Source organism: Pongo abelii, chromosome 19, assembly GCF_028885655.2.
Source record: "Pongo abelii isolate AG06213 chromosome 19, NHGRI_mPonAbe1-v2.0_pri, whole genome shotgun sequence".
NCBI classification, from domain to species: Eukaryota; Metazoa; Chordata; class Mammalia; order Primates; family Hominidae; genus Pongo; species Pongo abelii.
The window spans coordinates 1,285,438-1,309,596 of NC_072004.2; the positions used below are offsets into that span (position 1 = coordinate 1,285,438).

Sequence of the window (24,159 nt, forward strand, 5' to 3'; positions counted from 1 at the left end):
AAAGGGCAGGACGCCTTTCCCCTTCCCCCCATCCCCACAGCAGTTCTATGGCTGGGCCCCCCCTCCCGCCCACTCTCTGGTACCAGCTAGAGGGCACAGGGCCCACTCCCCAAACCAGCAGGCATGCCCTCCCCTAGGCCAAGAGGACCCCTCAGTAGGCACTGCCTTTCCTGCACATCCCCTCAATGGGGCTGCTCCCCACAGCAGGTGAGCCCCCACCATGAGTTTGAGAGACCAGGGCTGCTGGGGCCTAGTCATGCAGGGCCCGGAGAGGGGGCTGTCCTGCTGTGAGGAAGCTCTTGTCTTACCCTCCTCTGAGCCTCAGAGCTTGTGAGGTTAGTTCCTGGGTTCCCTGGGTGTGGGCAACCTCTAGCCCTGTTCATCCCTTGTGTTTCAACAGTACCCCCAGGTAACCCCCACCCCTGATGTTCCTGCTTTTCTATTTTTATTGTTGCTAAATCACAGCTGACACTTTCCTGGCCTGAGACTGAGCCCTCCAGTCTCCAGCCATTCCTTATAGGAAGTAAGAACAGGGAAGTGGATAGGGGAAACAGACCTTTCCAGAGGGAGAGGCTGGCATAGGAAGGGCTGAGTCCCGTGGGCGTGTGTTGGCACCGACAGCCCTATAGGCAGGGGCCTTCCCCCCAGCACCCTTCTCTCTCCCCACAGCTTCCCCCGCCCCGGAAAAGCTAGCAAGCCTTCCTTCCTTCCTCCGGGAAGCACATCTATCCACAGCAGGCTCATCCCCGGCGGCCACACAATGGCCCTTATCAGCCGTGGAGCCAGGCGTAGACCCAGTGCACACCAGGTCTCACTTATTTCCTGTTTCCACCCAGCGGGTCGGGGTGGACCCAGAGCGGCCATATCCTGACTGGGGCCCAGAGGACGGAGAGCACCCCCCATTCCCCTTTCCGCCTCTCAATCACTGCTGGGCTCACCCCTCCCACACAGGAGGCTGGGGGTGTGGGGACCTCAGTTCACACCCCCAGCATGTGGGGGGACCCCTGGGGTCAAGCCCCGGGGCTGCATTAATCAGAACGGGGAGGTGGGTCTAGTGTGATACACTTTCTGCAATTGTTCTCCCACAATAATCTTGAGAATAGGGACATCATCTGTATTTTACAGACTACTGAGACCGCTCTGCGGGTGGGTTCAGACCCCATCCTGTTTCTGGTCCTGTGGGAAACCACAGGCGCCTGGAACTTTGAAGAGACTGCACCACTTCTCTGAGCCTTGGCTTTCCCGTCTGCCCAATGAAGGGTGCCATGCAGTAACCCTCGCGATGGCTGTGTATGTGAGAAGGAACAGGTGGGGGAGTGAGGGCTTTGGAGGTCCCTAGGTATATGTGTTGGGGGCAGGGATAGGTTACCATGGGGGAAAACTCAGCAAGAAGGGGCTGAGGAGAAGTGGGGCAGAAAGAGAAGATGGTGGCATTCTGGACTGGTTAACGCAGGCAGAAGGCTCAACACCAGGGTATGCAGAGCAGCAGGTCAGGAGGGATGAACGAGAGCTCATTTGACTTAACAGAGTACATTAAGCGGCCACCGGCATAGATGGTATGCTCCACCTGGTTAGGGCCCCAGAGGCTCACTATTCTAGAACCTCATCCTAGCCCCAATCCTGGCCACTTCTGCAAATCTCAGACACAGAAGTCTAGTTGGGATCTACAGGGCCCCTGTTCCTGGAATCTACAGCTAGTCCCAGGCACATCACCGTACCCCCCACCCCCCAATCATCAGTCACACACAAGTGTAAAAGCCATGCTTCTAATTATCCCGCACAATGTAACAGTCACGAAACAGCCAGCCATGGCCTGCTGGAAGCCAGGGGACAGTTCTTCATACACAGGCTTGTGGGGGAGAATATGCAACACAGAGCAACTGGAGTAACCCTCAGTCCCAGGACACAGGATGGCAGGACAAGCACTGAGCAGGCTCCCAGAGGTGTCTTCTCCTGGGAAAAGGGCTGCTGAGTGACCATGGCAGCAGGCAAGTGCTGGATGTGGGGACAGGCCATGTCCACAAAGCCCCTAGAGTGTGTTCTCTGAAGACCCCCAGGGCCAGATCCTCCAAAATGTCTTGAGCTGGTTCTCCCTTCTGCCTGCCCCAACTCTGAGGTCCCGGGGGATCCAGAGGGGGGCCCGTCGTCAATGACTCTTGACAAGGGTGGCGCAGATGCACCTAACCTGACAAGGACCACCCTGGAAAAGTCTGTGGCCACAGCTCCTTGACCACTTGTCACCCCTTCCTCAGATGGCGGGGTGGAGGCATGGGACTCAAGCTACCAACAGAAGCGAACCTGGATCCTTCCCAGTTCTCTCTGTTCAGGATATGGAACTTCCACGAAGTCAGACTCCATGCCATGGGTAGGGAGAAAGGTTGTGCTGGCCGAAGGACCCTCATCAACCTGCTCACAACCATGGCGTAAGAGCCTGGCTAGAGGGGCCCCTCCATTCTGCCCACTGAGTCAGACTGCTTTTGCTGAAAGCAGGAATCCAAGACCCTCTGCTCACTCCTCACGGGGACAAGCTATGAGATGCCAAGACTCCTGGAATCCAGCACTGCTTGCACCAGTCTATGTAGCCTGTACAAATGTGAGCATCTCCCCTCCCAGACAGCCTGAGGCCCAGGACGGCACGACAAGAATGCAGGCCTGTGCCAAATGGGGCATGTGCCTGGCAGGACTACTTGGGCAAGACTAGAAGAGGGGGTAGGAATCCAGAAATGAGACGCAGAACTGTCCCCAGGTCTTCACTGTTGACACACTAGCTGGTTTCACTCACATCTCAGCAACAAAAACCTGTATTTAAGTGGCTAATTCCAGAGATGAGTAGTGGAGAGAGCAAAGGAGCCTGGTTAGAGCTCACTCTGGGAGGAGTATGTGGAGGACACTTGGCTGTCTCTTCAGGGGGCCAGGCTGGGCCCCCAGCACTCCTGGCAGTGGAAAGGCAGAGCTGGCTGCCAGCTCTGGCCTCCGCCTGGGATTCAGTCCCATCCTGGCTCAGATCTGTGGCTGTGCTTCACCCAGTGGGTCCTCCCTCAAGGAGCCAGGTGGGATCTGCAGGGATAAAGCAGGTGGTGGAAACGGAGAGCAGGTCTTCCTCCGTGCTTTCCATCCCCCCCATTCCTGCACTGCAGCGGCTCCTCATGTACAGGCTGGCTCCCAGGCCTGGGCCTCAGGGAACCAGTGATGAGCTCAAGCCCTCACTCTTCCCCTTCCCTCACCAACATCGCTTACCTGGAAGGGTCTGCTCATCCCCACCACAGAACCCAGACTGTTGCTGTAGTAACAGAGGAGAAACTCATCTTCAGTTGTAGGGATATTGCTGATGTCAATGTAAACCTGGAGGGGGATGGACAGGACTGGGGTCAGCTCCAGGGCTCTGGGCTCCACCCACCTCTGAGTGACAAGTTATTCAGCACTCTGTTCCTTCCACAAGACAGGAGTGCTGAGGCAGGCCTGCCTGCTGGTGATGTACCTGGTGCTGGTGACGTACCTGGTTCAGGTTGTCGCTGCAGGAGACCTTGCTGTCCCCGACCCAGGCGTAGGACACATAGTCATTAATGTCCCGCAGCCCCACCTGTGAGGGGGAGTCAGGCCATCAGTGGTCAGGGAGGACATGGGACCCAAGGCAAGTCCTAAGGAGAAGATGGTCTCACTGCTGGGCCTGGCTACCGCACTGTACGCCTCCCTGCCGCCCTTCACTGCCAGCCCTTAGCTACAGAAGACCCACTGGGGTAGATGAGTGTGAGTTCGTCAGCATCTGCCCAGCTCCCAGGAGCCCTTGGGAAGGATGAACCAGGGGCTGTTGCTGATGGACTTCCTGCCTTGCCGCCACATCACCTTGTACAGTCCAATCCAGTCCCACGGGCTGCTGGGGAAGTCCGAGGTTGAAGAGTAGCTGACCATCATGTCATTTTCCACGGTCCACGGGTCCTCGGGCATCAGGACGATCAGCGGAGCAGACACCAATGGCTTCAGCTAGACACGGGGATGGGAACGGGGCTGAATCCCGCAGCATCATTCCCTCCTCTGAGGCCAAGTGTTCCTCACTGTGCCCTTCCAACATAGAGGGGAGGTGGGGCACCCAGAGGGGTGGGTATGGAACTCCACTGGGCTGCTCCAACAGACCTTGGCTAGCCAGCAGGAAAGAGGGCCAAACACCAGTCAGGGGGGTGGCTGGCCCTGTCAGGGAATCCCATGGGGCCCAGCGCTGGGGGGTAGGAAGGGTGGAGAGCAGAGGCACGGCTGAGAGGCTTAAGGAGGCGGCTAGGCAGCTGCTCTCAGGCCTCCCGCCTTATCTGACCCAAAGCCCCACATGGGGGGATGCTCTGGTGAGAACAGCTGTGGATGTGCAAGAACACAGCGCAGACACCAGCGGGGGCCGGGCACGGTGACTCACACCCATAATCCAAGAACAGAACGCAGACACCAGGGGGTGCTGGGCACGGTGGCTCACACCCATAATCCCAACAGTTTGGGAGGATCACTTGAGCCCAGGAGTTCGAGACTAGCCTGGGCAACATAGTGAAACCCTGTGTCTACAAAAAATACGTAACAGCCAGGCGTGGCGGCGTGCACCTATAGTCCCGCTACTAGGGAGGCTGAGGTAGAAGGATCAATCACTTGAGACCAGGAGGTGGAGGCTTCAGTGAGCTATGATACCGCCACTGCACTCCAGCCTGGGCGGCAGAAGGAGACCCTGACACACACACACACACACACGAGACCGACACACACACACACACACACACACACACACACACCAGTAACACACACACACACACACCAGTAACACACACACACACACCAGTAACACACACACACACACACACACACACACACACACGCACGCCAGTAAACCCGTATGAAAATGTGAAGGCTGAGGGGCAGCAGCCTGAAGGAGGCCAACACCGCCTTGGTCGTTTAGATAGCAAGATACAAGGACGCAGGGATGGAGGGAGCTCCCATTGCAACTTGATCCAGATAGATTTAGGACAAATAAAAGAAGTCCTACTTCTCACATTGGGTAATAAGCCTAATGGAACTCATTAGCCCCAAGGGAGAATACCCAAAGGAAATGGAAACCTTTTCACAAAGGGTTTGAACACGGTTTTGACAGACAGAGCCATCAACGGCTCCTAAGAGGAGCTGGGATATCCGACCTGGCAGGAAAGGCAATCATGGCCTCCACCGGTCTCCCCTGGGGGACTGGCTGACATTCGAATCCAGGGATGGAGGGCTTGGGGATGTGGCCAGCATAGCTATTCCTCTGGCAAGTATCAGGCAGCCCGGAAGTTCACCTCCAAGTCGAACGTGCCGGAGACAGGCTTATGGTCGCTGATGCCGTACATCATGTGGCTGCCGTAGCTCCTCAGAGACAGGGAGAAGTCTGGGGCCGGCAGTCCGGGAGTGTCGGGGCCAGCACAGGGCTGCCGCTTCAGCCTCCACAGGATGCGATCGGTCCATGCAGGCTTGCGTTTTTTCTCACTGTAGGGGCAGGGGGCATAAAGAGGAAGAATGGGGAGAGAAGAAAGGGTTGGCATAAGAGCAGAAATGAGCCCACATGAGCTGCTGGAGCCCCTAACTCCAGCATCTACTGGCAGCCACAGACCCCCAGGGCCAGAGCCGGAGGGAGCAAGGCGGCAGGCAGGAAGGTGCCCAACAGAATCCAAAGTACGCCAGCCCTTGTCAGACTTACCCAGGACCCTCTATATGTCTAGCTCATGTTTTTATGGATCAAATTGTGACTCAGAAACATTCCATTTCAAAGCTTTGCTTCTTTCTTGAGCAAAAGCAGCAGTGGATCAAAGTAGCTGAGGTTTGAGATTCTGAGGCTGGACACACCTGAGCTTGAATATGGCTGCCCTGCATACTAGAAGTATGCCTCAGGAAAGGGAAGGGAAGCATTTAGGAAATGCTTACCAGACGATGCCTGTGATCAGTACTGTTACCATACCTTTTTTTTTTTTTTTTTAAAGAGACAGGGTCTTGCTCTGTCATGCAGGCTGGAGTGCAGTGGTTACATCACAGCTTACTGTAGCCTCAAACTACTTGGCTCAAGCAATCCCACCTCAGCCTCCTGAGTGGCTGGGACGATAAGTGCGTGGCACTATGCCTGGCTAATTTTTAAACATTTTTTTGTAAAGACAGTATGTTTCCCAGGCTAGTTTTGAACTGCTGGCCTCAAAGGATCTTCCCATCTCAGCCTCCCAAAGTGTTGGGATTAGAAGGCACGGGCCACTGTGCCTAGGTGTATCATGCTCTCTTTACAGGTGGAGAAACTGAGACTTAGCTTAGAGGGGAAGCACCTTTCCCAAAGTCACAAGCTACTAAGTGGTGGAGCCAGGATTCAGGGCCAGCCAGCATGACCACAGAGCACATGCTCTTAACCACCAAACTAACCTCTCTCAGGCTTCAACTTCCTCACCTGCCAGTGGAGGGAATAACAGTAGTTACCATGTAGGGTTGCTGAGATGAGTACATGAGATAAAGTACATAAAATGTTTAGCACAGTGCTTGGTGCAAAACGAGCGCGCCATGCACACTGGCCTTTATGATTTCCTCTCAAGAGTCCACTGAGAGGCGGGGCGCGGTGGCTCACACCTGGAATCCCAGCACTTAGAGAGGCCAAGGTGGGTGGATCATGAGGTCAGGAGATCAAGACCATCCTGGCCAACATGATGAAACCCCGTCTCTACTAAAAGTACAAACATTAGCCAGGCATAGTGGCGGGTGCCTGTAGTCCCAGCTACACGGGAGGCTGAGGCAAGATAATTGCTTGAACCTGGCAGGTGGAGGCTGCAGTGAGCTGAGATCATACCACTGTACTCTAGCCTGGGTGACAGAGCAAGACTCTATCTCCAAAAAAAAAAAGAAGAGTCGACAGAGAGACCTCCCACCTGTTCTTCACTTGCCAGCTTCCCTGAGGGGTTTGGAAAAGGTCATACGCCCCGGAGACAAAATGCATTCCTCCTCTAGGTAACTGAAGTTGACCAAAGACAAGTCTCTGACCCATAACCCAGCCTTCCGAAGCAACTACTGGGGCAGTTTCTAAGGCCAGCTTGGCCTTGAGTCCCTGCCCTCCTGGAGACCAGCAGCTCTGAGTCCTGGAGGTGGGGTACGTGTGTGGTGGGGGAGCAGGACAGCTGCTGTTTCTGGGTTCCACCCCCTTCGTGGACAATCTCCTTTCTTGAATCAACCCAGAGTAATAAAGCCTGATTGGATCAATCAATCAATCAATCTATAGACAGGGTCTCACACACTCTATCTTATCTATTGATCGATCGACAGGGTCTCACTGTGTTGAATCCTATCTATCTACCTATTGATTGATCAATACATCGACAGGGTCTCGCTGTGTTGCCCAGGCTGAGTGCGGTGGCACAACCCTAACTCATTGCAGCTTCAAATGCCTGGGTTTCAAGCAACCCCCCACCTCCGCCTCCTGACCAGCTGGGACCACAGGCATGTGCTAGGGCACCTGGCTATTTTAGAACCTTTAAGGCGTCTTCACTGCCTCCAGAATAAAGTTAAAGTCCCCAAGTAGGGCTTTCAAGGGGCTCAGAAGTCTGACCACCCCTGTCCTTCATCTCACACCACTTCCCCAGACGCACTCCAGCTTGGTGACTCTCTCAAGCCTCTGGACCTTTGCTTTTGCAGTATTTGCTGCCTGGAACACCTTTCTTCACCAGGGAGAGGCCTTTGCCGAAACCATCCCAGACATCAGCTTTTTGCTTCTGAAGCTTTTTTTTTTTTTTTTTGAGACAGAGTCTCGCTCTGTTGCCCAGGCTGGAGTGCACTGGTGCAATCTCGGCTCACTGCAAGCTCCACCTCCTGCGTTCATGCAATTCTCCTGCCTCAGCCTTCAGAATAGCTGGAATTACAGGCACCCGCCACCACGCCTGGCTAATTTTTTTGTATTTTTAGTAGAGATGGGTTTCACCATGTTAGCCAGGATAGTCTTGATCTCCTGACCTCGTTATCTGCCCACCTTGGCCCCCCAAAGTGCCGGATTATAGGCGTGAGCCACTGCACCCGGCCACTGAAGCATTTTATACCAGTATTATACGATTACGCAACATTGCAATTTTCTGTTTCGCACTCAGCACGTCACTTAGTGTGTAAGACCTGAAGGCAAGGACTTAGCTGTTGGAGTGTCCTGTGTATCCTCAGCATTAGCACAGATCCTGGCACACAGGTACTCAATAACCAGGTACACTTGCTAAAAACCCAAGCTGAAGCTCATCCCTCAAAAATGCGCATCTAATCTTAATGTTTACAGCTTCCATATACTCGCAATCAGTTGGAAACACTATTTTTGTCTCCTTCTTTATTCAACTGCTATTTTTTTTTTTTTAAGATGGAGTCTCACTATCACCCAGGCTGGAGTGCAGTGGCGCAATCTCGGCTCACTGCAACCTCTGCCTCCGGTTCAAGCGATTCTCCTGCCTCAGCCTCCCAAGTAGCTGGGATTACAGGCATGTACCACCATGCCCAGCTAATTTTTGTATTTTTAGTAGAGACAGGGTTTCACCATGCTGGCCAGGCTGGTCTTGAACTCCTGACCTCGTGATCCGCCCACCTTGGCCTCCCAAAGTGCTGAGATTATAGGCGTGAGCCACCGTGCCTGGCCTATTCAACTGCTATTTTAAATAAATGTTCCCAATGTACTGGTGTCCCTTCAACAGTAAAAGAGTAAGTATTCTAGCAACTGAGGAGAATGGCGTCACGGTGGTGAGCTCAGACTTTAGAATCAGAGACCAGTTGGAGGAAGGTTCCGTCCTGTTAATTGAAAGCTGTATGCCCCTGGGCAAGTGACTTCATTTCTCTAAGCCTCAGTTTCTTCAACTGTTAAGATGGGGTGATAACAGTACTTACTTCAAAGAGCAGTAACGAAATTAAAGGGCGTCAAGGGAGTGGTCAAGAAGCGGTAACTTTGACTAACCCTGGTCTGCCTGTTGGCTCCTTGGGTCGTTTCCAATCTTTCACTCCTCTAAGGAGTGTTCAGAGGGCATTGGAATGTGGTATTCCCATCCCGGAGACTACAGACACTGCGTCCCTGAATCTGCCTTGGACAGCAGGTGCCTAGCAATGCTTACAACTTGGTAATGGGGCCGGGCGGATCACAAGGTCAGGAGTTCGGCCAACATGGTGAAACCCTGTCTCTACTAAAAATACAAAAAAAAAAAAAAATTAGCCGGGCGTGGTGGCATGTGCCTGTAACCCCAGCTACTCAGGAGGCTGAGGTAGGAGAATCGCTTGAACCTGGGAAGCAGAGGTTTCAGTGAGCCGAGATCGCACTGTTGCATTCCAGCCTGGGCAACAGAGCAAGACTCCATCTCAAAAAAAAAAAACAAAAAACAAAAAACAAATATAGGGCCAGGCACGGTGACTCATGCCTGTAATCCCAGCACTTTAGGAGGCCGAGGCGGGTGGATCACGAGGTCAGGAGATGGAGACCATCCTGGCTAACACGGTGAAACCCCATCTCTACTAAAAATACAAAAAAATTAGCCGGGTGTGGTGACGGGTGCCTGTAGTCCCAGCTACTCAGGAGGCTGAGGCAGGAGAATGGGGTGAACCCGGGAGGCGGAGCTTGCGGTGAGTGGAGATCGCGCCGCTGCACTCCAGCCTGGGCGACAGAGCAAGACTCCATCTCTAACAAACAAACAAACAAACTTGGTAATGAACACACAAATGCACGTCCTCTCTCTTTCAAAGCATTCTCCCTCCCTAAGTTCCCTGTGATGGTTTGGAGCCCGTATTTGCTGTCATGTAAGGGTCTTCCCCAAGCTCTGACCACAGCCTGTCTCTCCTTCCTCAGGACTCTCAGCCCACCCCCACCCCCCTTTTTTCCTTTTCCTTGCTATGGCCAGGCTGATCACTGGGCATACCAAGATTTACTTAGCCCTTCTTATGTACCCCGCAACTGGGGATATGAGAAGTAGGATGGACAAAGTTCTTGAGGAGCCTGTTTAGCAAAATCCAAGAAATAAGCAAAGTGAGCGTGTACAAATTAACCAAGTTCTCTCCACCCCACCTTGTTTTTCTTTAGAGACAGGGTCTTGCTGTCATGCAGGCTGGAGTGCAGTGGTGTCCTCCTAGCTCACTGCAGCCTCCTTGAACTCCGAAGCTCAAATGATCCTCCTGCCTCAGCCTCCTGAGGAGCTGGGACTTCAGGGGTACACACCATGCCCAGCTATTTTTTTTTTCTTTTTAAGCCATGGTCTCACTGTTGCCCAGGCTGGAGTGCAGTGGTGTGATCACAGCCCACTACAGCCTCAACCTCCTGGACTCAAGCAAGGCTCCCACCCCAGTCTCCCGAGTAGCTGGGACTACCGGTATGTGCCACCATGCCCAGCTAACTTTTGTATTTTCTTGTACAGATGGGGTTTCGCCATGTTGCCCAGGCTGAACCTGAACTCCTGGGCTCAAGTGATCATCCTGTCTCTGCCTCCCAAATTGCTGGGTTTAGAGGTGTGACCCATCACGCCTGGCTTTTTTTTTTTTTTTTTTTTTTTGAGACAGAGTCTCTCTCTGTCGCCCAGGCTGGAGTGCAGTGGCGTGATCTCGGCTCACTGCAAGCTCCACCTCCCGGGTTCACGCCATTCTCCTGCCTCAGCCTCCCGAGTAGCTGGGACTACAGGTGCATGCCAGCACACCCGGCTAATTGTATTTTCAGTAGAGACAGGGTTTCACCATGTTAGCCAGGATGGTCTCAATCTCTTCACCTCATGATCCGCCTGCCTCGACCTCCTCAAGTGCTGGGATTTCAGGCGTGAGCCACTGCACCCGGCCACACCTGGCCTTTTAAAAAAATTTTGTAGGGGGAGAGTTCTCACTATGATGGTGAAACCCCATCTCTACTAAAAACACAAAAAATTAGCCAGGCATGGTGGTGGGTGCCTGTAATCCCAGCTATTCAGGAGGCTGAGGCAGGCGAGAATCACTTGAGCTCAGAAGGCGGAGGTTGCAGTGAGTCAAGATCATGCCATTGCACTCCAGCCTGGGTGACAAGAGGGAAACTCTGTCTCGAAAAAAATAAAACACTTTGTCTGGGCTCACAGTGACAACTGTAACAAAACTCCAGTGTAACCGCGGACTTTAGCAGGATTCCCGCCCTGCCCTCAGCCCTTTCACCCTCCCCTATAAGGGAGCTGGCCTCGTTTCTCATTACATCTTGGCTCAGGGACACTGTAGTGGCTGGCCGAGCACACTAACGTTCACAGTCACTTCATCAAACTGGCCCCCTCCAGGTGCCTCTCATCAGTGTGCTGACTGGAAAGCCCACCCTTCTGCTTTCTGCCAAACTCTGTGCCTCCTTCAAGATACTCTCCTTGACAGGAAGTCTGATAGGCCTCTCTTAGCTTTAGCTGTCCACCTCCTTAACACTTGTTCCAACCTTCTGCACGGAGTTCTGGAAACCTTCTATTGACTAACTCCCAGGCTTGGTAACATATGCCAGGCACTGTGCTACTCCCAGGGATGGTCCTAAATCAGATCGTCTCTGCTCTCTGGGCAATCACAGTACAGTAAGAAAGGTACGCTGTGTCTTAAAAGCAACACTGAAAGCATGGCATGCGCAAGGCTGGGGGTGGCACAGGGCAGGAGAGGAACTCTCAGTGAGATGGGGAGGGGCCAGGAAGGCGTCCTAGGAGAAGTGATGTCTCAACTGGGTTTCCAAGGATAAAATAACAGTGTCATTAGATAGGAATGTCTGTTCCCCAGGTGGGCTCAGGCCCTGCTCACTGCAGAACTCCCAGCTGCCCCTGGACCCTGGCCCCAGCCAGGAATATTTCAGTTACCATGTCCCCTGTTCCCGCCCAGACATTCTTGCATTTCCTGGGCTCCAGCCAAAGGGAAGCAGTACCAAAGGCTCATGAGTCTACAGACACAGATACGAGTCTACAGATACAGATTCCAATCCTCGTGCGATGACAAAGTCTGTTACTCGTTACTTATATATTCTTTGAGACTCAGTTGCTTTCCTTGTAAACAATCAATAATAACACTGTCTACCTAATGAGGACGTAGTAGGAACTGATACAGGCGAAGCTTCAGCGCACACCTGCACGCCAATCACGATGAGCTGTTATTTGGAAATAGGTGCATGCCTCCTCCTTAGCGGGAGTCTGCCGTCCTCACTGTGCCATCCTTTTTGCTGTTGCTGGCAAGGATGACCGTGAATCCTGAGGTACGATGGGCTTGAGGAAAGCACTGTGGGCTACAGACTCAGAGATCAGTCTCAGCCCCAGCTCTGCCACTCACTGGCTGAGCTACCTGGGGAAGCCCTTGAACTTCTGCAAAGCTCTCTACCCTTTCAGACCCTGCCAACTCCAGCCCAGATCCAGCTTTTGCAACAAACTTCAGTCTCCTGGAGGTCTCTCTGCCACAGGGCTGGGAGAAGGGGACGCCTGGCTGTAGGGCCTGCCAGCAGCTCTCTTCCTGTTGTTAAGTTTTTAAAGAGGATTTTTTTTTTGGAGACAGGGTTGCCCAGCTGGAGTGCAGTGGGTCAATTTCAGCTCACTGCAGCCTTTAACTTCCGGGCTCAAGTGATCCTCCTGCCTCAGCTTTCCTGAGTAGCTGGGACTACAGGCACATGCCACTACACCCAGCTAATTTTTAAATTTTTGTAGAGACAGGGTCTAACTATGTTGCCCAGGCAGGTCTTGAACTCCTGGCTTCAAGCAACCCCTCCCCACACAAGGCTCTACCCTGTCCTTACAGCTTCCACCAGGACTCTCGTTTCCAGTGGAGAGACCGGCAGTCTCCCTGCAGCTGTGGATCTGGGCCGGCCAGCCTGCTGCAGCCTGGCCTCTTACCTCCTTTCCTGCCTGCTCTGTTGCCCAGGGCGGATCCCTTCCCCATCGTCCACTGCCTCCTCTTCTGTGGACGGCCCTGCTCACAACCCTACCCTGTCTTGCTCCACACTGCTGAATCGGCTCACTCTTTCCCCCTTTCCTTGGCAAGGATATTTTGGCTTTGCTGTACCACTTCCAGAACCAAGCTTGAGTTCTACCTCTTGTCCTGGTCTGGCTGTGGAGATAGTTCTTCCCTGGCTAAATCCCAAAGCCCTGGGCTGCCCTGCTGGTACCTCCCGCCTCCCTCACAGAGACACTCCGGCTAGGAGGAATGAATGAGCTGCTCCCGCTGGAACAAAGACCCTCATGACATGTAAGGGGCTCTTCTTTTCTTCAAAGAGATTAGGGGCCTTGTCCCAAAATGAGTCAGGGACATGTTGCCAGCGGTTCTTTCTCAGGTTTTGGTGGTTATTTGGCCCCTTCTCAGCTTCTTAGAAAGGTTTTTAGTAAATCTATGATGGGAAGACAGGAATCTATTTATTTTATTATTACTTTTTTGAGACGGAGTCTCGCTCTGTCACCCAGGCTGGAGTGCAGTGGTGAGATCTCGGCTCACTGCAACCTCCGCCTCCTGGGTTCAAGCGATTCTCCTGCCTCAGCCTCCCGAGTAGCTGGGACTACAGGCGCGTGCTACCACGCCCAGCTAATTTTTGAATTTTTAGTAGAGATGGGGTTTTACCATGTTGGTCAGGCTGGTCTCGAACTCCTGACCTTCAGTGATCCACCTGCCTCGGCCTTCCCAAAGTGCTGGGATTACAGGCGTGAGCCACCGCGCCCAGCCGGCACGAATCGAAAAGTCACAACAGCAGTTCTCTCCCATGGTTACTGGGTGCCGGCCTCCTTCAATCCTCAGCCCCATGAGGTGTGTGCTCTTATCATCCACACCTTATAGCTGACAAAATCAAGGCCTAAACACTTTGGCTAAAGTAAGCCAGAGCCGTGCTTCTAACTACCAGACTCATGATCTCTGCACTGATCCTGATGAAATTCTCTACCCACTACTTCACCTTCTCACACAGGACCTGACCCATTCATAGGCTGGGGCAGGCGTCCTTAATACCAGTAACTGGCTGGGCCAAGCTTTCTGCCCCATTTGGGGACCAGAAGGTCTGGGGTTTCCAGAAGCTGAAGTGCAGTCCCTCCTAGGTCAGGAGGCAGCTGCTCCACCCTCTCCTCTGGTTCTATCTGTAACACCCCCACCCCCGACACACCTCTCCTGCCCTTGTTAGCACTGGCTTTCCTCCCACTCTCTCTGAGGTCTGGGACGGCTCCCCCAGTCAGCGCCTCATGAAGTGGACAGGAGGTGCCACTCTGGAGAGGGGATGACTAGACCAATTCCTGCCCCCCTAACACTTCTATTCTGAGACAGCTCTCATGCCAGCAGGGTCAGTGTAACCTGACTTCCTAGACCTTCTGGCCCCCCACTTCCTCCTCACCTGGTGTCATAGTCGTTGGAGTTCCTATCAAATTTGTAGGTGGGCGGGAAGAGTAGGCGGCCCTCCTGGAACTCCCGGAGCAGCGGGTCATGTTTCTTGGCAATGCTGAGCTGCAAAGTCATAGTCCCCGTCTCATAGTAGTCTCGACCCAGTGACCCAGCACCACACTCCATTCAAGGGATCAGCACATGCCGTCACAAATGGGGCAAGAGTCAAGCAATGCCACTCCACTTCCTCACTGCCCCAGTGACTACTCAGCAGCCCACTCCCACCAGAAAGCAGGTGAATCCTTTCAGAAACATTACCAAGGCCCAGGGGAGGCAGCTGTCTGCTGTTTCCCAGTCCTTAGATTGCAGGGACCCGACTTGCAATTCCATCTCTAGAGGAGGTCACTAGCAGACATGTGTCAGAGGGGAACTTGGGGGAGCCAGGGTCCTCCAAAAGGGCATCTCACCCTCCAGGAGGGAAACGAGGCTGGGGATGGGAAAGATGACAGGGATACCATGGGCTGATGCATGATGGTGCCTGGTGCAAAGCCCTTCTGGTTCCCTATTCTTCTTCTTCTCTTTTTTTTTTTTTGAGATGGAGTTTTGCTTTTGTTGCCCAGGCTGGAGTGCAATGACGCCATCTCTGCTCACTGCAACCTCTGCCTGCCAGGTTCAAGCGATTCCCCTACCTCAGCCTCCTGAGTAGCTGGGATTACAGGCACGCGCCACCACGCCTAGCGAATTTTTTTTTGTATTTTTAGTAGAGATGAGGTTTCTCCATGTTGGTCAGGCTGGTCTCAAACTCCCGACCTTAGGTGCTCCACCCACCTCAGCCTCCCAAAGTGCTGGGATTACAGGCATGAGCCACCATGCCCGGCCCCTATTCTTCTTTTTTAAATAATTCATTTCATGCTTTGTTTCTGGCTCCCTATTCTAAAGCACATCCAGGGGCTGTTACCCTGGCTTTTCCATGTGAAGATCAGGCACTGGCAGGCGTGGCTGCCTCACCCCTGGATGCGAAGCCCTGCTAGACAGCTTCCCCCACCAGACCTGGGCAAAAGAAAACAGCAGCGATGGCATCTAGCAACACTCTGTACAGCTTACATGGCCCCCACCGTGGGCTCAGATCACCCCCTGGGGCCCTCCCCTCCCTTGATACCTGGTCCTTCTCCCACAGGCCACTGTAGCACCGATTTTTAATGGATTCCCGAACAAAGTGCAACCCAAAGTCCTCGATCCGAAAGTTCATGTCTCCAAACCAGATAATGAGGCTTCAGAAAAAGAGGAGGGCAGCCTGAGGATTTGTGATGAAGTCAGGGAAGGGTGATCACCAGGTGGCTCAGCCTGCTCAACCCAAAGGCTGCTGGGGCACAGAAAGCCTGAGGGGCGGGTGAAACGCCAGAGCACGCATGGGTCCTCTGGAACTGTTCTCATGGATCCTAAACCACCATTCAAACCGAAGAGACCTACCAAAGAGCCTGCTCTGGCAAACACAGAGCAGGCTGTGGCCCTTCCTTCCTCTCCTCAACTGGTCACGAGGAAAGGCTGAGAAGCCCTCCTGGTGACCTCAGGAGCCACAAGGTCCTTGACCTGTTCCCAAGTGTTCAGGGTTTCTAGGCAGGACAGATGGGCTGGAGGAAGGGGACCCCAGGCAGGCAAAGCAAGGGGAGACAGCAGATGGGCACCAGGGAAGGGGCAGGGAGAGGGTGGGAGCCAGAACACTGACGACACTGGGGGATCCGTGACGGGGCAGAGGACGCTGGCTTGGGTTAGCGTGGGGCAGAGGGCGGGGAACGGTCTGCAGACCCAGGCTCACTCGTGGTCCAGGATGTTGGGGATGTCTCGCCCCTCACAATTCTGCATCTCCAGGATCCGGTCAAAGTGCTCCAGCCGCTGGTAATTGTTGGAAATGTGGGGAGGCAGGTGGCAGTTGATGATGCTGACATAGTAGCCATAAAGCTTCAGGCAGATGTTGACTCCACCTTTGTTCCCCTGGTAGAACAGGTCAACAGAAGAGTGGGAAGCTACTCTGGGTTGGACACACCCCTCTTTCCACATCCTAGACCTGAGGGGAGACAGTCTCACTTCCCGCAGGGTCTCCTAGGGACAGCAACTAAGCTTCCCAGGGTGATCTCTCCATGCACAGAGCCCAGCTCGCCTCGCCTGGCCTCAGGGATAGCAAGCCCACTCTGAGGCAAAAGAACAAACATGCATTGGGCTGGACAGAGGACCAAGATTCCTTTCACTTCCTTTCTCTTTTGCCCAGCTCCACAGTTCCCAGCCCTTCCCAGCTCACGACTCAGACAATAGCTCAGTCCTTACCCAGTACCCAAACAGGCCAGTGGGGGTGGATTTAGTAGACAGAATCTGGATATAGGGCAAATGCTGATACTTGGCAAAGACCAGTAAGAGGATCCCCTGCATACGGACATGGGAGACCTGCAGGAGAGAGAGGGCAAAGGTCGCTCATTAAACCGCACAGGCCAAGTGCATCCCTTCCAAGCCCCATGCTAGGGACTCTAGAGAGCTACATGCAGTGTCCTGCTCCAGGGTCTATGATATCCCAGTTTGAATCTCAGTTTCAAGCCTTTTCATTCTTCTCCTCAGCTGCCAAATGATACATTCTGGGGGCTGAGGTTTTAGATTTCCTAGGCCTGGGGGTGGCGGGAAGAGAAGATAAGGCTAAGGATATTGGCTTTGAAGTTAGATCTGGGTTCGAACCCTGGCTCTGATTCTTAGTATTTGACATTGAGGAAGTTTCTCAGTGTATTTTCTCATTGATAAAGCAGGAATCCATCTCATAGATGCTGTGGGGATTATCTGAAAGCTATTATTTTTTGGTTTAAGCATTCTTTTTTTTTTGAGACGGAGTCTTGCTCTGTTGCCCAGGCTGGAATGCGATGGCGCAGTCTCGGCTTACTGCAACCTCCACCTCCTGGGTTCAGGTGATTCTCCTGTCTCAGCCTCCCAAGTAGCTGGGATTACAGGTGCCTGCCACCAGGCCTTGTATTTTTAGTAGAGATGGGGTTTCACCGTGTTGGCCAGGCTGGTCTTGAACTCTCGACCTCAGGTGATCTGCCTGCCTTGGCCTCTCAAAGTGCTGGGATTATAGGCATGAGCCACCGCACCCGGCCAAGCATTCTTAAAAGGAAGGAACATGAGAGGTTTCCAAGATGCTGGAAATGCTCTTCTTTATCCCCTTCCCTTCCTCCCTCTCTCCTTGGAAATGTTCTTTATCCACCATCTGCCCCCATTCCTCCCTTTTTACTTAGAGACAGGATTTCGCTCTGTCCAGCAGGCTGGAGTGCAGTGGTGCAATCATGGCTCGCTGCAGCCTTGACATCCTGGGCTCAGGCAATCCTCCCACCTCAGCCTCCTGAGTAGCTAGGACCACAGGTGCGCACCAACATGCCTGGCTATTTTTGTTTGTTTTGTAGAGACAGGGTCTTGCCATGTTGCCCAGAGTGGTCTTGAACCCCTGGGTTCAAGCAATCTCCCTGCCTCTGTAATCCCAAAGTGCTGGGATTACAGGCGTGAGCCACCGCATCCGGCCTGCTCTTTATTTAGATGTGGCTGATGGTAACATGGGTATATGTAAAAATCCATCAAAGTGTACACTGAATTTCTGCATGCTTTTCTGTGTACATTATAGCTCAGTGAAAAAAAAATAAGAAAATGTTCCCCCCAAACCCCATGACTATATACAGCGTGCAGCTGGGTGTCCATGAAGGCAACACCCATGGAATGCCAGCAGGTAAGGACACATGCTCACAGGCTGGGGAGAATAGCTAATATCTGCTCAAGTGCCTCCTCTCTCATTTACTCCTGTCAACCCTGTAAGGAATCACCGTCCCTGTTATGTAGATGGGGGACTAAGATTTAGGGAGGCTAAGGAACCAGTAGGGCTACCTGTATTGTAAAACAACATCAAAGGGCTAGGACTGCCAAGATCCCTACTATCTGCAGCTGCAAAAGGCGGGGTGGGAATGGGCCGCAGCCAGTAGCTCTCCCTCTCAGCTTCAGGCTGTCTACCACCAGCACCCGAGGAGCTGTTTCCGGAGAACGAAGTGTGGAGGCCAAGGAGGAAATCCCCGGGTGGGGAGCGCGTACTGGGGCCTTCCAGGAATTATGAAACTTGATCCTGCAGGCCACGAGCCCTAGCATAGCAGAGTCAAAGCAGGGGGAACCTCAAACCCAGCACTGGGCAAGAGAGGCATCAGAACTTCAGGTGGGCCAGAGGTTGCTACAGATGTGTCCTCAAGCCTACCTTCCTCCCCAGTCTTCTCTCTCTCCCACACCCAAGCACACGTGACAACAGGGATGGAGGACGGGCTGGACCATGAGGGGCTGACTCCCAGGGTCAGGATTGAAGCAAGGGGACTGATAAAGACTCAGGAAAAATGTCAGGCTTAATCCCCACCCACAAAGCAGCTTTAGGCCACTGGGTTCCACCACAAAGACACTGGCTCACTTTGTGAAGGAGCAGCAGGGAAGTGGGGGCGGGGAGGGTGGGGTCGGGGCAGGACAGAGTTAGACTGGGAGAAAGGGTGGGGCTGTGGGAAAAGCAGGAGAGTTCTAGGGAAAGTTCTAGTTGGAGGAAATGAAGTAGGAGGAGCGAAGAAAGGACTAGCAGGACGTGGCTGGGGGCCCTGGAGCAGTGGAAGGGGGTCAGCCCTTCTCAGTCTATAGCTGGCAAATGCACGGAGCTCACCCATCCACCCTGATTCTTGGCTGGGGAAAGAAGGGCATTCATTTTGGGTGCCAGGCCCTCAGTCTGGCCTCCCAATCTCAGTAGGCCACATGGGTAGAAAGGGCTGTGTCTCTGCCACAAGCTGAGCTAATTTCCTTGGCTCAATTCCATCCTACCAATCCTTTGCCAGTCAGCCAAGAAGCAAGCAGGTCTGCAGTCTTGGGAAGGGAGTGGCGGGTGAGAGAGAAGTGGTTCTGTCCTCTATAAGGATCTAGCTCCCTATCTACAGAAGGAGGCCTCTGGGTTTGATGTGGAGGGAACCAAGGACTCGGGCTGGCGTTTTCTATCCTCAGCAGGAGTTCTAAACCTTAGATTCTTTCCTCCCCATTCTGCTCCCCCTCCAAAGGACACACAGCTCTTGCCTCAGTACCCCCAGGCAAACTAGGTTGACAGAATCCATTCTGAAGTACAAGAGTCATCCAGGAAGGAAAAAGAGGGAATTCTGGTATTTCTAAGCAGCTGTATACCAGGTGCTGTGAATGGGAGTGTGTTTCATCCCTCAGGTGTGCAGGGCAGAACCAAGGTGAAGATCTGGCAACCCAGGGCCTTCCTGTGGACTGCTCCTACTGTCTAAAGACACCCCAGAGTATACTGGTCTCTCAGACTAAGAAGGCCACCCAAAGTACTCCCCACACCTGACTCCCCTCTCCCAACCTCTGGACCCCTAGAATCTGAAGTGCACATCCCGTATGACCTGAGGATACCCTGTGACAACAGCAGGCTAGCCATGTCTAAGATCTGTCAGTCTTAGAGTTCACCAGCATAGCAATAAAGTATTAGTAGTTAAGAACTTGGGTTATGAAGTTTGAGAGATCTGGATCCAAATCCCAGATAGTGCATGTGACTTCTGAGCCATGGTTTTCTCTGTAAAATACCTCTATTTCAACAGACTTGTTAAGATTTTAAAATAACATATATAATATAAAGAGCTACTTATGATGTTTAACACCAAGTAAGCACTTGATAAATGACAGCCGTATGATTACACTCAGAGACTTCAGGATGGGCATTTGAATAGAGACTGGTGGCTGGGGCAGGGGCCAGGACTGAGGTGTTGACAAGCCCTGCTGCACCTCCCCTCAGAATCTTCCCAAGCTGAAACATATCCAGGTGTTAACCCAACCCCTGGAGACTCCAGCTCCCTCAGAAAGGTGAAGGCAGGCAGGAGCCCCAGGGGTACAGGTGGAAGTGAGGTTTAGCCCTTTAAACAAATGGGAAACAGCATGAAAGGCTGAGTAGGAGTAAGAGGAACACATCAGACCAAACAAGCAGGGGTCAGTGGAGATGTGAAAACACAGTTGTCAAGTGCCCATGAACTGGCAAGTTACCTTGATGAAGCTCAGAGGGGAAAGCACATCCATGAGGAAACTGCTCCACGAGTCATTAAAGGCAGCATCGGAAAGGAGGCTTATGATCCCAGAGTTCAATTCCTGCAAACTGACCATGCCAGCTCAGAGGCTTGGCCCCCGGCCTCCAGGCTACTTCCCCTGCCACAGATATTTAATACCTTCTTCACGGACTTTCAAGCCCTGAGTTCTGATGGCCATGAGGTCTCCCTCCCCTGCCTGCTGATCTCCAGCCCCCTTTGCCGTTGCTGACCCAGGACCAGAGACATGGGGCTGTCCCTGAAGCAGGCTGAAAGCTCCCAGCCTTCAGACTCCAGAGGGCAGGAGGGCAGGTCACAGTGGTTCCCACAGGGAAACTTGGGACTGGTCAGGGATGGGCGAAGGAGCCTGCAGATACCTACCCAATGACATATATGTCAAGATTCAGGTTCTGGTTGTTCAGCTGAAGCAGGTCACTGAGATCTAGAGGGGGCGCTGCCGAAGCCACGTTCCAAGTCACGACATGTATGCTGTGGAAGGGATGCAGAGGGACGTCATGGAGGAAGGAGGATAAGATAGTGCACGGGGCCAGCCGGGCACAGAGGCTCACGCTTGTCATCACAGCACTTTGGGCGGCCAAGGTGGGCGGATCACCTGAGGTCAGGAGTTCGAGACAGGCCTGGCCAACATGGTGAAACCCGTCTCTACTAAAAATACAAAAATTAGCCCAGCATGGTGGCAGGCGCCTGTAATCTCAGCTACTCTGGAGGCTGAGGCAGGAGAATTGCTTGAAGCCACGAGGCGGAGGTTGCAGTGAGCCGAGATCGTGCCACTGCACTCCAGCCTGGGCGACAGAGTGAGACTCTGTCTCAAACGAAAAAAAAAAAGATAGTGCACGGGGTCTAGGCCTGCTCATGTCACCACAATCTGCCACACTCATGATGGGAAATGTGGGTTTCTGTGCTGGTGGAGGGAATGGGGATACTGAACCATCAGCTGTCCGTCCTCACCTTTCTCTGCTGAAGCAAGAAATCCTCACCCTGGACTGGGTCCTCCATGCAGGCTCACAGCCACTCACACCTGGCAGCACTGGTGCTGCTGATATAGCAGAGTTGCCAAAGGGAACCCAAGACTTTCAGACCAGGCTAGGGAAGGGTTAGGGGGCTGAACTGCCAGGAATGTATTAATTCCATCAGCTCCTCCAGCCACCCACACCCCTCTGTGATCATCTATGGCTCAGTCAGCAACTTCCGATCCCTACTTCTCTCCCCACCAGGAAGATCCTAGGGGTTCAGATTTCACCGTGTGATAGGCCTCAGCACTACAAGGGCAGAGGAATTTAAAAAATAAAAGAGATAACACCACCATATTCCCTTCCTCTCTCCTCCCTAGCAGATCCCTGGAGCAAACCAATTTTGCCAAGCACTTCAGCGAGCCTTTTTTTTTTTGAGACAGAGTCTGGCTCTGTTGCCCAGGCTGGAGTGGAGTGGGATGATCTCGGCTCACTGCAGCCTCCGCCTCCCAGGTTCCAGCGGTTCTCCTGCCTCAACCTCCCAAGGAGCTGGGATTACAGGTGTGTGCCACTACATCTGGCTAATTTTTGTATTTTTAGTAGAGACGGGGTTTCACCATGTTGGCCAGGCTGGTCCTGAACTGATCTCAGGTGATCCGCCCGCCTCAGCCTCCCAAAGTGCTGGGAATACAGGCCTGAGCCACCGCGCCTGGCCAAGGAGTTTTTAAGTAACAGGTTTCTCGACAACTCTCTTAAGAGTCTATGCTCTATGTCTGCGCAGTATTCTGTGAAAAATAAAGAGTACTCTCTCGGGAAAAGTCATCAGTTGGATAACATTTTCCACCTCAGCTTACAAGTCTTAGGGAATCAAGAAAACTAGAACAGGGGCCTCAATGACACTGGATCCAGTCAGAGGCTCAGGAAAGAGAGACCTACAGTTGTCTTTAGTGGAACAGTCAGTCACAGCAGCTCTTCAAGAAGCCCCAGACTGTGCGGAGCACAGAGCGGGCAGGAGCTGCAGACCCTGCAGAGACCAGGAACAGCCTAGCATGAGTCCTAGGCACACGATGAGGAGTACCTGCAGCAGCTGGAGATCTGGAATGGCAGAGAGTACAGGGGGATGGGAGAAAAGGGCAGATGATGCCAAAACATCTCTCCAACAGACCCTGTTCTTAGAGGTCGACGTTCTCAAAAGCACTTCAAGAAATTCTTGGCCAGTTTAAAGCAACTTCCTGTCCCTCCCTGTTAGCATAAACAACACTATACAGAAACCACCTTCCCAGGCACTCGGCCTGAGATTTTGAGCTTCATTTATTTACGATCTCCCCCTGCTGTCCGACAGAGGCTTAAGGAACAAAGACCTTTTACTCAGAGACTTCTTTTCCCAGACTCACTCTAAGAGGATGGAGAGCAAAAGTCCGGATTTCTTGTTCCCACTCTCAAATCCGACGATTAGTAGCAAATCCAAGCATCGTGACTTAGACTAAGTGGGCGATTAGCGTTGTTCCCCGTGAAAGAGCAGGCAAGAGACCAGGCTAAGTCACTTCCCTAAAGGATCTTATCTCAATCTGATTTCGGATTCCCGGGGTTCACCATGGCATCAGGCAGACCTCCTGATGTATGTGCTGATGAAAAGTAGGAAAAAGATTTCTAACCTAGAGCCGAAGGGTGACGGCCTCGTTATGTCTTTAACCTCAAACAACCCCACATGGCTGTCCTCTCCAGAAAGCAACCGGGACGCCTGCTTGCGCCCCAGTGGGAACGAGCTTGGCGGCCTCGGCTTAGAGGGGGCACGAGGCTCGGGCCCAACACAGCCCACCTGACACAGGCGTGGGGGAAGGTGGGAGCGCCCCTGAACCAAAGGCAGTCGTGGAAGTCTGGTGCCTTGTCTCCCAGTCTGCGTCCACCCCCAGCCCGCAGCCCAAGGGGCGCCGATCCCCCCGAGCAGGCCTGCCTCTGCCGCCAGGGCGCCCTCACCTGAGCCTCCTGCCTTTCGGCCCGCTCAGCTTCCGCGAGCTCATGGCCGCCGTCGTCCCCGCGCGGTGGTCCGGCAGGTTCGTGTCTCCCGGCCAGCGGGTCCCGGCCAGAGCAGCCCTGCGGGCGGCCGGTCTCACGCGCCTCGCTGTCGCGGACTGTTTTTCTTCCGGACTCCGACCGTCCGCCCCGGCTTCCGTCAGAGACGCGCCCTCCGCGCACCCCGGGCTCTGGCTGGTGCGGTTCGCAGAAGGAGGCGGGACTCTCCCACGAGCACAAAGCTGCGAGAGGCTGAGCGAAGACGGGTTCGCGGACGTAAGAGGGGCGTGTCGGGCCTGTCATCAGCGCACGACGCAACACTGCTCCAAACGACGCGAGGTGTACGGCCGCCACTAGACCCAGCCCAGCCCAGCCCAGCCCGCGCCCGCCGTCTGCAGCTCCCAGCGTGCCCCGCGCCAGGGGCCGTCTTCCGGCGGAAGTTGTCGCTTCGCCGCCGCGGCAGCCTCTGCCCCGCTCGTGAGGGATCCGAGGGCCCCGTCCTTGTGCTGTCTTCGCCCCGGCTCCCCGCCATCCAGAGACCCAGGGGTCAAACGAGGGTCGGGGGTGGGGACACGCAGCCTAGCCACTGTCCTACCTGGGATCCGGTCTCCCCCGCCCCCCAGCTGCAGATAATCTCCCCATTCCCGTGGCGCTTATGCCGCTGCTGGAGCGCCTCCGTTCTGCACTCCCACTTTCAGGCGGCTTTCTGCTCCAACCTGATTGGATTACCTATTGCATATGGGACGTTTGGGGATTCCTGGACTCCTACAGAA

The 24,159-nt window shown here is 53.7% G+C and overlaps 1 protein-coding gene across 3 annotated transcripts; it reads right to left on the reverse strand.

The window, feature by feature from the left end:
- Nucleotides 1-1,752: 1,752 nt before the first annotated feature.
- INPP5K (inositol polyphosphate-5-phosphatase K) lies at nucleotides 1,753-23,804 on the reverse strand. Of its 3 annotated transcripts, XM_024234304.3 has the most exons (12): nucleotides 23,351-23,804; nucleotides 20,784-20,891; nucleotides 20,365-20,473; nucleotides 16,609-16,725; nucleotides 16,103-16,278; nucleotides 15,446-15,557; nucleotides 14,300-14,409; nucleotides 5,304-5,490; nucleotides 3,844-3,981; nucleotides 3,497-3,580; nucleotides 3,238-3,342; nucleotides 1,753-3,057 (listed from the first exon to the last, which is right to left on the reverse strand). In XM_024234304.3, the coding sequence occupies exons 1-12, from the start codon at nucleotides 23,392-23,394 to the stop codon at nucleotides 3,001-3,003; spliced, it is 1,347 nt and encodes a 448-aa protein (XP_024090072.1). In that variant the 5' UTR covers nucleotides 23,395-23,804; the 3' UTR covers nucleotides 1,753-3,000.
- Nucleotides 23,805-24,159: the final 355 nt, after the last annotated feature.

Excerpts from the sequence above, each read along its gene's own strand:
- INPP5K (XM_024234304.3), bottom strand. The coding sequence starts at position 23,394 with ATGAGCTCGCGGAAGCTGAGCGGGCCGAAAGGCAGGAGGCTCAG. Across the intron at positions 20,474-20,783 it reads CTTGACATATATGTCATTGG|TTTGCAGGAATTGAACTCTG; the intron begins GTAGGTATCTGC and ends TGGCATGGTCAG. Across the intron at positions 3,343-3,496 it reads GCAGCGACAACCTGAACCAG|GTTTACATTGACATCAGCAA; the intron begins GTACGTCACCAG and ends ATCCCCCTCCAG.